Source organism: Corythoichthys intestinalis, unplaced genomic scaffold, assembly GCF_030265065.1.
Source record: "Corythoichthys intestinalis isolate RoL2023-P3 unplaced genomic scaffold, ASM3026506v1 HiC_scaffold_23, whole genome shotgun sequence".
In the NCBI taxonomy this organism is placed as follows: Eukaryota; Metazoa; Chordata; class Actinopteri; order Syngnathiformes; family Syngnathidae; genus Corythoichthys; species Corythoichthys intestinalis.
The window spans coordinates 10,140,610-10,155,592 of record NW_026651592.1 but is presented as its reverse complement, the minus strand read 5'-3'; the positions used below and the strand labels follow the sequence as shown (position 1 = coordinate 10,155,592).

At 39.0% G+C, this 14,983-nt stretch overlaps 1 protein-coding gene across 3 annotated transcripts in view; it reads right to left on the bottom strand.

Moving 5' to 3' along the window:
- Positions 1-14,983, bottom strand: part of LOC130911165 (RNA-binding protein Nova-1-like) — a 131,387-nt gene that overhangs the window by 14,322 nt on the left and 102,082 nt on the right. For all 3 annotated transcript variants that reach the window (XM_057828946.1, XM_057828945.1, XM_057828947.1), the window contains one exon: positions 12,109-12,275. In XM_057828946.1, the coding sequence (XP_057684929.1) occupies positions 12,109-12,275 (167 nt within the window). The remainder of the gene's footprint in view (positions 1-12,108; positions 12,276-14,983) is intronic.

Below are 14,983 nucleotides of genomic sequence, written 5' to 3'. Positions count from 1 at the left end.
GTGTTTGAAGGAGAAAGAATACTGAATTGCATCCGAAGAACACCATACCCACTGTGAAGCATGAGGGAGGAAACATCTTGCTTTGGGGCTGTTTTTCTGCAAAGGGACCAGGATGACTGATCTGTATAAAGGAAAGAATGAATGGGGCCATGTATCGAGAGATTTTGAGTGAAAATCTCCTTCCGTCAGCAAGGGCATTGAAGATGAGACGTGGCTGGGTTTTTCAGCATGACAATGATCCCAAACACACAGCCAGGGCAACAAAAGAGAGGCTTAGTAAGAAGCATTTCAAGGTCCTGGAGTGGCCTAACCTGTCTTCAGATCTCAACCCCATAGAAAATCTGTGGAGGGAGTTGAAAGTCCGTGTTGCCCAACGACAGCCCCAAAACATCACTGCTCTAGAGGAGATCTGCATGGAGGAATGGGCCAAAATATCAGCAACAGTGTGTGAAAAGCTTGTGAAGAGTTACAGAAAACGTTTGGCCTCCGTTATTGCCAACAAAGGGTACATAACAACGTATTGAGATGAACTTTTGGTATTGCCCAAATACTTATTTTCCACCATGATTTGCAAATAAAATTCTTTAAAAATCAAACAATGTGATTTTCTGTTTTTATTCCACATTCTGTCTCTCATGGTTGAGGTTTACCCATGTTGACAATTACAGCCCTCTCTAATATTTTCAAGTGGGAGAACTTGCACAATTAGTGGTTGACTAAATACTTATTTGCCCCACTGTATAGCCATTTATCATGAACATATCAGCCATCCAGTCCAATTAGATAAGATAGGAGTCCTCCAGCCCTACCTCGAACGGAGTCACTCTGAATCATTAACCTATTGTGTTATTGCCCATCTAAACAATGACAAAAAATGTGTTCTTTTGTGTCTGTAAGCTGCTAAAAATCTGTTAAAAACCTAGAAATTCAATGATAGATTACGAGAGTACATCATTCTATTTTACTTATATATGATACTCATGTGTGAATTTGAAAATACAGTATGAAAATGGCTATCCGTAAACAATAGAGGATATAATTTTTTTTTTTTTTCAGATCGACCCCCTGCCAGAGCTCCAAGTGCTAAGACGGTAAGAGGTTGAGCCAAAGGCATGAACAGACCCCTCACAGATGTAAAAGATGAAGCTTCATTTCATTAAAATGAATAGAAAATGGTTTTCATGGCAATAATGTCTACCGTTTACAAACTATTGTCAAAAAGTGCAATTTTTGGAATGTAAATTACTCCGTGCTCATTTGCTCAGGCTCGATGTGCAATATGTCAAATTATAGCTAAAATGTCAAATTTTTATGATCAGTTGTCAAAACCTCACTGAGATTTATAGCTTTTCAGCAATTAAGCAATGTGTATGATTTTTCATATTTGGCATTTGAAATTCTTCAACTTTAGCTGGTTATGACACTTTTAAAAATGTGAAAAAAGTTCATGACGTAATCCTTTGATGATTTAGTAATCAAAAGATAAGGCATGTTTGGACTGTTTTTTTTTAACTTTCTGAATAGAGAAAACCAACCCCTAATTTCACAAAAAAAATGCTCATAGTGTAAAGGATTAATTTCGCGTCTGACAGCCTAGAACATGGCGCCTACCTCTTGCCATATGTATCGTTTCAATACGAGCAGAATGAGTGACACCAAGAGAAACGGGGAAGATATTGAGGACAGTGCAGCGTTGCCACAGCAACGAGGTGAAAAACAAAACATTGACGACAGAGAGCGAAGGACACTGTTGAGTTGGGGGAGGGAGGGTTGGGGGTTGTTAAAAGCTGTTTTACAGAAAAAAAAAGACTCATGGGTCACCGTTGCCATGGAAACTGCTTTAGTACCGTATTGAGACGAAAGAGGCTTGGGAAAGGCAACCAAATGCGCACACACAGGGCTTTTAAGAAAAAATTTTGAAAAACAAAATTCAAAGAAATTCTACAACATTTTTAAATGCCTTCTTGATTTTATGAAAACACGCCACTTTTCTCTTTTATTCTTTCCATTGGCGAGGATAGACCTCCAATCACGTGGCTCTTAAAAACTAAATGAGAACTCTTGAAGTAGTAAATTGATTTAAATTCACAGCAGAAGGATGAAAAGAGCCACATTCTATTGCTGTGAATGGCAGCCAATGAATCAAAAATATAAATAACCTATGATTCAAAAATTTGAATGAAATTTCCTAATACAGTACTGTCATTTTTAAACAAACAAACAACTGAAAAAAATCTGGGCGCATAAACGATAATCATTATTACTCCATTTCATTTTGGTGTCTTCGTTTCGGTAGAATTTTTGAACAAGTGAGCTTGTTCTGCATCAAGTGAGTGTGGGAGTGACTCAGAGTGAGTGCAAAGCTTTACAAAGAACAGCAACATCAACTTTGAAAGCAAATGAAAAGACCTGACCTTGAAGAGGAGGAGGGAAAAGAGGAGGAGGACGAGAATTTACGTGAAGAAAACAAGGAGGTGAAATTCAAATAGTGACATCTAGCGGACATAGAGGGAACTAAAGATTTTAAGGTTTGGGCGCTTCTTGCTTTTACCAAATGTGCATGACAACAAGGCGAAAACATTAAAGTGCCTACAACAGGAGAAAAAAAAAGTCTTAAATAGCATTATTATGTAAATTAGAATCATATTTTGATACGATTCGACTATATACAACAATATGAAAAATCGCAGATGACGACAAATTAGTCTTTAATCTGCCATTTAGCCACGCCTCCATTATAGAGCTCGAGCGTCCCCAACAGGAGGATGACGTCAGCAGGGTCATGGTTTCATCTGATTTAGAATTCAACCCATTGAGGGGGAATTATTCAAAACAAGGAAAATGCGACTAAGAGAGCTGCAAAATGTCATTGTTTCAGTCTCTCTACTCCAATATTGAAACAGGATATTCTTTTTATCAAAGTATTTTCCCCAATTGCTAAATAAATGGTATGGTCATGACAAATAACGGTCTTGTACTAAATGGAATATGAAATATTGAAAATGCATTTGTTCAGTACAACATGGCAAAATTACTCCATAATGGTCAAAACTGTCGACTTCACCTTTACTGTCGCACCTCCTGAACGATGTTTTATGCCACCGGAATTAGTTTGGCTTTTGTCATTTCCCTGCCACGGCTTAGGAGAGCGTAGACAAACCAGACGTGACAGCTACCCGACATGCTAACCCGAACTGAGTGATGTTTCAAAGTCTATTCTCAGCTTTCTAAGCGAAAAATCACACAAAACTACCCGGGATCATATCATACGGCGGTGGGGTTATCGACTGTCTACGCCGATCGGCAACACGCCCGGCGGCGAGCAAGTTACAGCTCGTCCCCTGCTGCGGGCAGGAGAGCGTGTTTGCTGGGGAAGCAGCTGGAGAATTACTGCCTGACAAACTGGCCGACGTCAGAGGAGCGTGTAGCTGCCACATGCTCAACACTAATATGGCGTAAATTAATGCTTAACTACACGGCGAAGACGTAAACAGAGCGGCGTGCAGTTGTTGTGCAGCTAACATGGCAGGACGTGTCTGAGGAGAACGTTTCTGCAAGTCCGTCTATTATAAAACGTAAGTAAATAGTCTTTTATTTAAAGAAAGTTTGTAGAATTTACTTTGTAATCAATGTATTCGCGGCCATTTTTAACACCAGGTTGCAATTTCTGATGGGCTGGAAAATATGACAGAACACCGGGCACAAGAAGAGGACAATAAGCGTATAGTATGGCGAGTATAGTGCTCTCCCGGCGGGGGGATGTGCGACAAGCCACCGGTCGTCGGCAGAGTGGCATTCCCGGTGGACAAGGAGCATGTCAGCCACAAAATGCAAGCCACCTCGGTATAAAAACGTGTGTCACTTCCTCGTAAGTCCAGTGGTCCCACAGTTGTCGCACACTTGTTTTGGCCAATCTTGGGGTGAACGGGAACTTTCTGAAACCCAAAAAGGCTCACACGCCTCTCCCTGGTGCAGCTACAAAAGCCTGCAGCCGTTTGGCTGGCCTGATGCGAAAAATAAATGAATTAATCTGCCAAATCAGCTGAATCCAATCTATAAAGCAATGCTGTATTATGAGATGCTGACCTGGGTGACGTCACATTCGCAATCGTCCTAAACCCGAGACTGGGATTAAAAAATTGAATATATAAAACGATTGCTTCCACACATCCAAGCGGTCCATTTCATTCAGGAGCATAAAACACTGTGTGAAATATGAAATAAACATGCTTTTTGGTGTCTTACGCACTTTAATATAGTGGTACCTCAATTGAAAATTCTGTAAGTAGATATTCGTTTACTATTTAAATGCCCTAATCCGTTCCAAGCCCCCCAAAATTCAGGCATAAATCTTTTATAATGCTTAAACATGCATCAAAATGTAACAAATACATTTTAGAATTATATTATTGCACAGTAGCCAATGGCAGAGCAGCTATTAGCATGTTACGTTCAGTAAACTCCAGAGCACCAGCCACACTGTATTTTTGCCTATTGTATCCTGAAATTTCTTTCGTAACAAGAGGCAATTCTTGTCTTCCCCGTTGAGGTGTGTCTTAACCTGAAAACTCTGTACTGTATGTAGAGACGTTTCTTAAGTAGAGGTACAACTGTAAATTAAAAAAAAAGAACTACAAATATAATCAGAGGTGGGTAGTAACTAGGGTTGGGAATCTCTGGCATGAAGCCGATTCGATATGTATCTAGATACACAGGTTACGATTCGATTAAAAAACGATACATTTTTATGGCCAAGCGATTCGATACAGTTTAAGAACGATATGGTTCCATACAGAGTGAAAACGATACGATAGTAAACATTTGTTGTGTGTGTTTGTACAGTATTTTAAACATATAAAAAAAGACCACATTTCTAATAGCAAAATTAAACAACAAAATTTCATACCAATGTTATGTTTTATTTTTTTTTATGAAAAAAAAATAAAGCTTACTATATGACCGTCATTTTGTTGGATGGGATTGATAATAAAACTCCAGTGACAGACAACAATAAATGAATGTATATATTCGTCCGAGTTTTATTCATTTTTTTATTAATGCATTGCCAAAATGTATATGATCGAGATAAATTATCGGGAATGATTGGAATTGAATCTGGAGCAAAAAAAGCAATCAGATCGGGAAATATCTTGATCGGCAGGTACTCAAACTAAAACGATTGGGATCGGGTGCAAAAAAACATGATCGGAACAACCCTAGTTTTAATATAAAATTTCTACAAGTTGTACTAACATTTATCTTTTAAGAACTAGCGTGTAGAACGAGCATGTGGTCGGATGTAGAAACAAATGGCGAGTCAAATTTTACGTCAGATGTCGAAAAGATCGTGTTCTGAAGCGATCGTATGTCAAGGTACCACTGTATTCTTTTCACTGGATACTTATTTACTTGTACTTGAGTACATTTTTGGATGACTACGTTCACTTTTACTTGAGTAAGTAACCCTACTCTTATTTGAGTAAAATTTTTGGCCACTCGACCCACCTCTGAATGTAATGGAATCCATTATACATATTGAAGCCTGTGCTGTCCGACTTTTCCGTTTTTTAATCAGACTAAGGTTTTTGGCAGTCGGGGACATAGAGGACAGAGATTAAAACCGAAAAGACAAGTAACAGGCAATAAGGGAGCTAGCTGAAAAAGATTGTACCCAGCAGTCTTTTCCTCCTACCAATACACCCACAAACGATGAAGAACAAGTGGGAAGTTAAAAAGAAGTCGAAACTGATGTCTGATTCCTCACTAATGATCACAACCACCATCTTTTATTCACGTGGTGTTCTGCAGTAATAAATTGCTACTGCTCCTCTTTCTCACACTTTTGGAACATTACTGTTCTTTCCTACAACGACACTGATGCTTCAGCCAACCAATCAGCTGTTGAGGTTCAAGAAGCATATTTTACAAGAGAATAAAAATATTCAAGCATATTTTGTAAAACAATACAAATATTTGGCTTAGTTTTATTATTTGTAAAATTTCAACCAAATAGTTATTAAACAATAGAAAAAATGTAAAAATCTTTGCGTCAATTGTAATGTATTTTCCATGTATTTTATTCATAAATAAAAATTTAGAATGATTTAATTGGATTTTTTAAAAATGGCTTTTAAATTATAATATTTGACTTAATTTTATTATCCACAATAGGTACATAAATGAATAAATACATGATTAAACAAAATAGAAAACGTTTAAATTATTTTGACATTTTTTTTATTCATGACGAAAAATGATCAAATATTAATTTTGGATTTTTTTCAAAGGCCAGTTTTAATTTTACAAAATAATAAAAATATTTGACTTGGTTTAATTATTTGTAAAAAAAAAAAAAAAAAAAAAAAAAAGCATAAACAATGACTCAATACATTTTAACCAGTTATTAATAAACCAAATGAACATTTTCAAATGTTTACGTAAACTGCATTTTTTATTCTTTAATAAAAATTAGCAATGACTTATTTCGATTGTTTAAAAAAGAAAAAACTAGGGCTGTCAAAATTATCGTGTTAACGGGCGGTAATTAATTTTTTAAATTAATCACGTTAAAATATTTGACGCAATTAACGCACATGCCCCGCTCAAACAGACTAAAATGACAGTACAGTGTAATGTCCGCTTGTTACTTGTTTTTTTGGTGTTTGGCGCCATCTGCTGGCGTTTGGGTCCAACTGATTTTATGGATTAGTACCATAAGTGAGCATGGTGTAATTATTGACATCAACAATGGCGAGCTACTAGTTTATTTTATGACTGAAAATTTTACAAATTTTAATAAAACATTAAGAGCGGTTTTAATACAAAATTTCTATAACTTGTCCTAACATTTATCTTTTTAGAACTACAAGCCTTTCTATCCATGGATCGCTTTAACAGAATGTTAATAATGTTAATGCCATCTTGTTGATTAATTGTTAGAATAAACAAATACAGTACTTATGTACCGTATATTGAATGTATATATCCGTCTTGTGTCTTATTTTTTCATTACAACAAAATTTACAGAAAAATATGGCATATTTTATAGATGGTTTGAATTGCGATGAATTACGATTAATTGATTTTTAAGCTGTAATTAACTCGATTAAAAATTTTAATCGTTTGACAGCCCTAAAAAAACAGCTAAATCAAAGCAAGAACAAATTACAGGGCTCTAGAAAATGTAAATACTCATTCATATTCCTCAAAATATATTTCAGCAACGTTTGCATGTTCAACTCCATGCAGACATTTTGTGGACTTTCTGCCAGCTGAGGCAAAAACAGGAAGTAGGAAACAGCTGTCCAAGGTTGAGGTCAAAGGGAAACGGACACAGTAAGTGGCCTAGACAAGACTTCAGATTTTACAGCCAAAAATAGTCACTGTGAAATTCACAACAAAACCTCATCACCAAACATGCTAGCAAGTTAATATCAACGCTAGTTCTATCTATTTTCTGACTTGTCATCGAGGAAGAAGCCTGTCACTCTAGCGACTATTTATAAAATACCCTCACGCATAAATAATAGGGCATGTTGAGTCTATTTCAAGCTATGGTTAAAGTTTCTTCAGGTCATTATCGAAGGCGGCGAGACAAAAGTGACAATGGGCTATGCGTTTTTGATAGGCGGCGACCGCTCTCATTATCCATCAGCTGGCACCATGACCGGCAGCTGGTGTTAACTGAGTTGATTTACGAGGCATACAAATTGTATGACTTAACCTCCGCGATGGGGTCACAAATTGTTGACTCACTTACATTTTAGAACTCGTTTTAGAATTGTTTTTTAGATTACGTCAACGAGCTCAATAGCAGTTAGTACTAAGTTTGATTTGTAGCCTTCAAATCTTTATGCCTTTTTAATTATATGCAAGCTTTTGTGTGTGTCCCCTTTGGCAGACATGATCTGTCAATAGATGCTAACGCTGCCAAACCCGACCAGTCGATAAGCTGCGTTCATGAAGAGGGAGAGTAATAATGGCCAGGTTAGTAATCAATGCAACTAATTGTTGTTAACTTGAGGGCCATTATCTAGGTGTGGGGGTGTATTTGGGATGTGTGTGGCTTTCCTGCCTCACGTCAACTCTCCCTGCCCTGAATTTCCTTCCATCACGTCCTGTTTCCTATCCCTACTTTCCCGCCAGACTTTAGGCTTGACACCTTGATAACAAAATGTTTCTTTCGTGCACAGTGGTCACTACAGTGGACAGCTATTCAAATGTTGACACTTAAAGCAAAACTAGGTAACTTTTCAACCTTTAAAAAATATTTTCATAACATTTGTGATGATACGTCAACTGACAACTAGTTGAATAACACCTCTTTTATATCTTGAGGGGGTCTGTATCGCTTTCATCGGCACTAATAAACTCTGAGGAGGGTGGCAGGAAAAAAAAAAACTACAAATGTGTTGACTGCTTTATGGCATACAGTGCTGGCCAAAAGTATTGGAACCCCTGCAATTCTGTCAGATAATGCTGAATTTCTCCCAGAAAATGATTGCAATTACAAATGCTTTGGTAATAATAGTAGTAGTAATATCTTTGTTTATTTTGCTTGCAATGAAAAAACACAAAAGAGAATTTTTTTTAAAATCATTATCATTTTACACAAAACTCCAAAAATGGGCTGGACAAGAGTATTGGCACCCTTTGAAAAATCATGTGATGCTTCTCTAATTTGTGTAATTAACAGCACCTGTTACTTACCTGTGGCACAAAACAAGTGGTGGCAATAACTAAATCACACTTGCAGCCAGTTAAAATGGATTAAAGTTGACTCAACCTCTGTCCTGTGTCCTTGTGTGTACCACATTGAGCATGGAGGAATGAAAGCAGACCAAAGAATTGTCTGAGGACTTGAGAAGCAAAATTGTGAGGAAGCATGGGCAAACTCAAAGCTACAAGTCCATCTCCAAAGACCTGAAAGTTCCTGTGTCTACTGTGCGCAGTGTCATCAATAGGTGTAAAGCCCATGACACTGTGGCTATCCTCCCAAGAGGTGGACGGAAAAGAAAAATTGACGAGAGATTTCAACGAAAGATTGTGCGGATGGTGGATAAAGAACCTCGACTAACATCTAAACAAGTTCAAGCTGTCCCGCAGTCCGAGGGTACAACAGTGTCAACCCGTACTATCCGTCAGCGTCTGAATGAAAAAGGACTATGGTAGGATACCCAGGAAGACCCCACTTTTGACCCAGAGACATAAAAAATCAGGCTGGAGTTTGCCAAAACTTACCGGAGAAAGCCAAAAACGTCTTGGGAGAATGTCCTCTGGTCAGATGAGAGAAAAGTAGAGCTTTTTGGGAAAAGGCATCAACATAAAGTTTACAGGAGAAAAAAGAAACGAGGCCTTCAAAGAAAAGACCACAGTAAGGTTTCCTGATGTTTTGAGGTTGTTTTGCTTCCTCATGTACTGGACTGCTTGACCGTGTGCACGGCATTATGATGTCTGAAGACTACCAACAAATTTTGCAGCATAATCTAGGGCCCAGTGTGAGAAAGCTAGATCTCCCTCAGAGGTCATGGGTCTTCCAGCAGGACAATGACCAAAACACACTTCAAAAAGCACTAGAAAATGATTTGAGAGAAAGCACTGGAGACTTCTAAAGTGGCCAGACCTGAATCCCATAGAACACCTGTGGAGAGATCTGAAAATGGCACCCTTCAAATTGCAGAAACCTGGAGCAGTTGGCCTAAGAAGAGTGGTCAAAAATTCCAGCAGAGCATTGTAAGAAATTCATCGATGGATACCGGAAGTGGTTGTTCGCAGTTATTTTGTTTAAAGGTTGTGCTACCAAGTATTAGGCTGAGGGTGCCAATACTTTTGTCCGGCCCATTTGGAGTTTTGTGTAGAATGATAATGATTTAATTTTTTTCCCATTCTCTTTTGTGTTTTTTCATTGCAAGCAAAATAAATGAAGATATTACTACCAAAGCATTTGTTATTGCAATCATTTTCTGGGAGAACCTGAACATTATCCGACAGATTTGCAGGGGTGCCAATACTTTTGGCCAGCACTATACATCACTTCCCCCTATCCCCATTCATTATAAAGACGGAAGCCGACGCGAGTGCTTTCACGCAAATTTTGCAAAGATGGCAGAGCAACAAAAGAGACATAACGTTTTGTCCGAGGAGGAGGAAAAAAAAGAGAGGCTACCAGTATAAAAGGATACTCAAGAATAAACATTGGCTCGGCTTTCACTCGCTGGCGTGACACCCCCCCTCCCCCTTATCCGAACTCATGACGAGTACGGGTGGGGTGGTTAGCCACACTAAGCCACGCGGTTGCTAACCGTCATATGCTATTGTTTAGCCACAACTGGATTCATTACCTTATCACCATTCATCATTTACACAGCCTCTGGAAACATAAATGTTGTTTAATCATGAATAAGATCATGCTTTTATGACATTGTGCGGGTGTGCGCTGGTCCTCATGGAAAACGCAGTCTTCCTTAAGGCAAAACACTACCACTTTTGTCCACTGGCATTGCTAAAATCGACCAAAACTGAAATATTACCTAGTGTTGCTTTAAAGAGCAAATGTGAAGTAAGGTTGGCCAACCATGTTTTTGAATAATATCAATGGCTAAACAATTATAAGCATATTTTCGTTTTTTTTTTTTAACGCAGCCCTTCCAGATTCTTTGTTTAACCCATAACAACGCCCTTGACAACGAAAATGCTTTTCTTCGACAATCTTTGGAACTCTTCGGAAATTACGTCACACAGAGAACTGCGAGGGAAGTCCGCTATAGAACAGTATTGTTGCATTGCTTCTCGCTAAGATGCCACGGCGGTGTGAGGTGATGTATTGTTCTCAATCTGAAGAAAAGTTGTATGAGTGGCCAAAGGATAGCAGGGCACGTAAATGGACATCTTTCGTTCGTACGAAGCGAATGAATTTCACGCCATCATCGAGTAGTGTGCTCTGCTACAAACACTTCGAAGATGCCTGCTTCCTTAACCGGTCTGCTTATGATCAAGGATTTGCAAAAAAGTATGTGTGATTTTTGGATAGATGACTGATGACTTTGTCAAACCAGAGCCGCCACCTGTTGTGGAATGAATAGTAGAAGGTAGCTCCATTAGCCGAAAGCTAACTCAGGGCAATCCCCGATCATAGTTGTATTGAGTTCATTTTTCCTACACTCATAAATTCGTCAAAACTTTTCTTTTATCCTAGGCAATAGTAGGTGGTTTATTTATACATGTTTCGGCGAACACTTCCGCCTTCGTCAGAGGGTCTGAAGGCGGAAGTGTTCGCCGAAACATGTCAGGTAAATAAAAGCCAACTTCGCTAGCTTCTACTGTTCGTTCCACAACATGATCGGGGATTCGTCAAAACTTTTCTTTTATCCCAGGCAATAGTAGGTGGTTTATTTACCTGACATGCTTCAAATCCTAAAAATAATAACAGCCTATATCTTACCAATCTTGTAATCTCGATGGGTCTTGTCTCCCTTCCATGTCAGGTAGTCTGGGCACATTGTTTGCATCCTGATTAGCGTCTGGCTAATACATGTACGGTCCAACATAAAATTCCAACCTCTTCCTCCAACTCTTCAAAAACTTGGATCTCCTCACTTGCACTCGATCTATCGCTTATATCACTGTTTGAATCATTGTTTGAAGGGCTTTGTATGGCGGCAGTATGGAGCGCTGCCATCGCTGTTCTCAGTGTGACGTATCACTTCCGGGTTCGTCCCCTTTCACGCTCGAACTTCAGAAACGCGATTATTTTGTCAAATATACAACATATAAATTATTTTTACATGCTTTATTTGTTGGACAATGTTTAATTACTTTAATTGTGACCCTATTTGGCATTTTATGAAATTAATTTCACATTTGGTCTTTAAGTATTTTTGTTTGCTTTTCAAAGTGTCTGTTGCATGAGATTTGCTCTGTTTACATTGCAGTGTAAATGAAAAGATCATCCGAAGCAGCAATCACAAACATATTGGGCTGTATTTTGTTCTCCTACCGTATAAATATCGTCATTGCAAATTTCCTTGGTGTTATCATTTTGAGGCTATACCGACTACTCCTAACACGCACGGAATGAACTCAATTCGACTTGAATAGTCTGAAACCGACCTGTTTGATGCGGTCGGGGTTGACTGTGGTCTGTGGCTGTAGAATGCTGACTGGTTCGGACTTCTGGCTGCTTTGCGGCATCTCTCGTACTTTCTCAGCGATGAAGTCGTGGACGCCATTGAGTGCCTCCACCGTGCCTTGAACCAGACACACCCGCTCCGTAGTACCTGCACACACAAACACCAACGTGTTATCATTAGTGCTGTCAAGCTTATCGCTTTAATGGCGGTATTTTTTTAATTATTTTTTTTAATTAACTCATTTGCTCCCAAAAACATATAAATACGTCCTATTTTTAATTGTTTCAGTGTCCCAAAAATGAAATTATACGTCTTTTACGTTTTTTTTTCCACAAGAGACATCTGTAGATTCTGATGCAGCTTCGCTCCAAAGCACAATGCTGAAAATGCATTTTAAAGCAATAAAACTGGCCACTGGAGGGCAGTAGCACATTTGGTAAGACCCGCAACCCGATTCAACAGAACGAACGGCTGGGCCACACGGCCAGGGCGCCGGCGGAAGACGACCAAGTGCGACGACCAGGATGCCAGGCGGCTGACGACCGAGCAGGACAGCCGGGAGGACGCCCGGAATGCCAGGCGCTGGATGACCGAGCAGAACGACCGGGACCACCAGTGCAGCGGACGATGCCGTTGAGTCCATGCTGCTCGCCGAGCAGAGCCCGCGCCGCCATGCTCGGCCGCTCGCGTCCTCCGCAACCCTTCAGTGTACCGTGACTCAGCCGGAAACGTGCACGGCCAAACCAGTTCCCCCCCAGGAACACAACATGCCCCACACAAGTTCCCCAGGCGAACTCCGCCACGAGGCAGTGATCAACACAAAAGAAAGACTCAAAAAAATCCATCTTGATGTGACAGGCAGCGATGAGGGTTTACTCCGGCTGTCGCGGCCACAACAGCGTCATCTCTCAGTTCAGTAGTTTAGTTATGTGTAAATAAATTTTTACTTTGCTATTAAAAGCTCTATTTGTCTTGTTGTTTATGTTATTTTGTAGAAGGAAAACGTTATTCAGATGTTCGGGATGTCACAAAAGCGAAAAATAGTTGTGTTAAAGTCAAAATTATGTTTGAATGTATGCTTTTTTTCTCTGTTTTTTCATCAGAAATTGGAAATTTGCTCAAACTAAGCTATTTTCTAATGCTGATTTCTAAAGAATGGAAAAAGATATGAACAAACTTTTTTCCTGCTGAAAGAAAGGAGTCTAATCTTTCTTTTGTACATAGAATTTTCTGTGGGCCTTGCAAAATCAGTCAAAATCCAGTAAAACGGCTGGGAGCAAGGGGGGTGCACCGGTGAAAATGGCTGGGAGTGATATTTATTTAAAAATATTGAAAATAATTGTTGAGAGAAATGGTGGAGGAAATGTTTTGTATTCATAAATGTGTCCTCAGTTGATGTGGAAATAATGTTCCTATTGCTTGTTATTATTGACATATTAACTTTTCGCCACAAGATGGCAGGATAGGACTTAATTGTCTAAAGTGCTACTTTTATTACTTCTTCTTGTTTGACTTTGATGACTTTAATTTGTGGGATTGCCTGTACAGACAGCAATGAGAGAGGATGTATCCGCATGTCAATGGAAATTAAATACGCCGAGTTTTGAGTAAAAGACAACGTATTCTCCCTACGAATGCAACGTTGAGCTGCAACCACCTCAACAATAATAAATAAATAAATATAAAAATATTTGACGCATTTAACGCATGCGCGGAAACACCCGCTCATGCATTGCCTCAAACAGATTACAATGACGCCTTTTTTTGCACATTGAGAGCTAAGAGGCAGAGAAAGGTGGACACAGGCGTTCATTGGACTACGCCGTTTATTGGCATGAAATTCAGCAACTCCTTCAAATCAAACATAAGTATCATTTAGTGAAAGCGCAACAAAAGTAATGTTCACAAATAGAAAAGCGCTCAATGCAAAGAGAACTGGCATTCCCAATCAAAATAGCTATGCATAATACACACAAAACTTACTCAGACTTTGGTCAAACTCTATTCAAACATTTCGTTTAGCTCAACAAATACACCGGATTGCAATATTTAGTCACAATATACAAACTATCAGAGGTCTCGTACGTTGCAAAAGCCAGCACTCAAATGACCGTGGATGGACCAGTAAACAGGGAACTACGGCGTCAGTTAAGGGACAAAACACACTCATTGGCTTGATTTCTAAGTACAGTTGTACCTCTACATACAAAGTTAATTCGTTCCAGGACCTTGTTTGTCAGTCGAAATGGTCGTATGTCGAGCAGGATTTTCCCATTAGAATACATTATAATTCCATTAATTCGTTCCACAGCCAGAAAACCTACACCAAATCCTTAATAAATACTGCTGTTACTATTGCAAATAGCAATTACAAAGAGCAAAACAAATGCATTATGAATAAAAATCATAATAATAATAGTAATAATAATAAATATAATACCTGTAATAATGCAACAAATCGAGTTTTAATGCGGCAGTCGTATTTTGTGTGGTGTACCTGAACGCACCGCGGGGCTGACGGCAGAGTGAGTCAGTTAAGATATTCCTTTCATTTTAATGTCCTATTGTTGCGGGCTGTTGGCGTGTTGACGCTGTCATAAATAGTCGTATTTCGAGCATTTTGTCGGATGTAGAAACAAATGGCGGGTCAAAATTTACGTCGGATGTCGAAAAGATCGTGTGTCGAAGCGATCGTATGTCGAGGTACCACTGTAATTTAATAGCCTGGCTCTGCCAGACTATTCTCCCTGTATTTTTCAAACAGAGAGAAATAGTCTGGGACCCATCCCATTGACGGCCTTTTCGAGCAGATACAAAATCAATCGACAAATCAGATTCGTTTATTTGCGTGACGT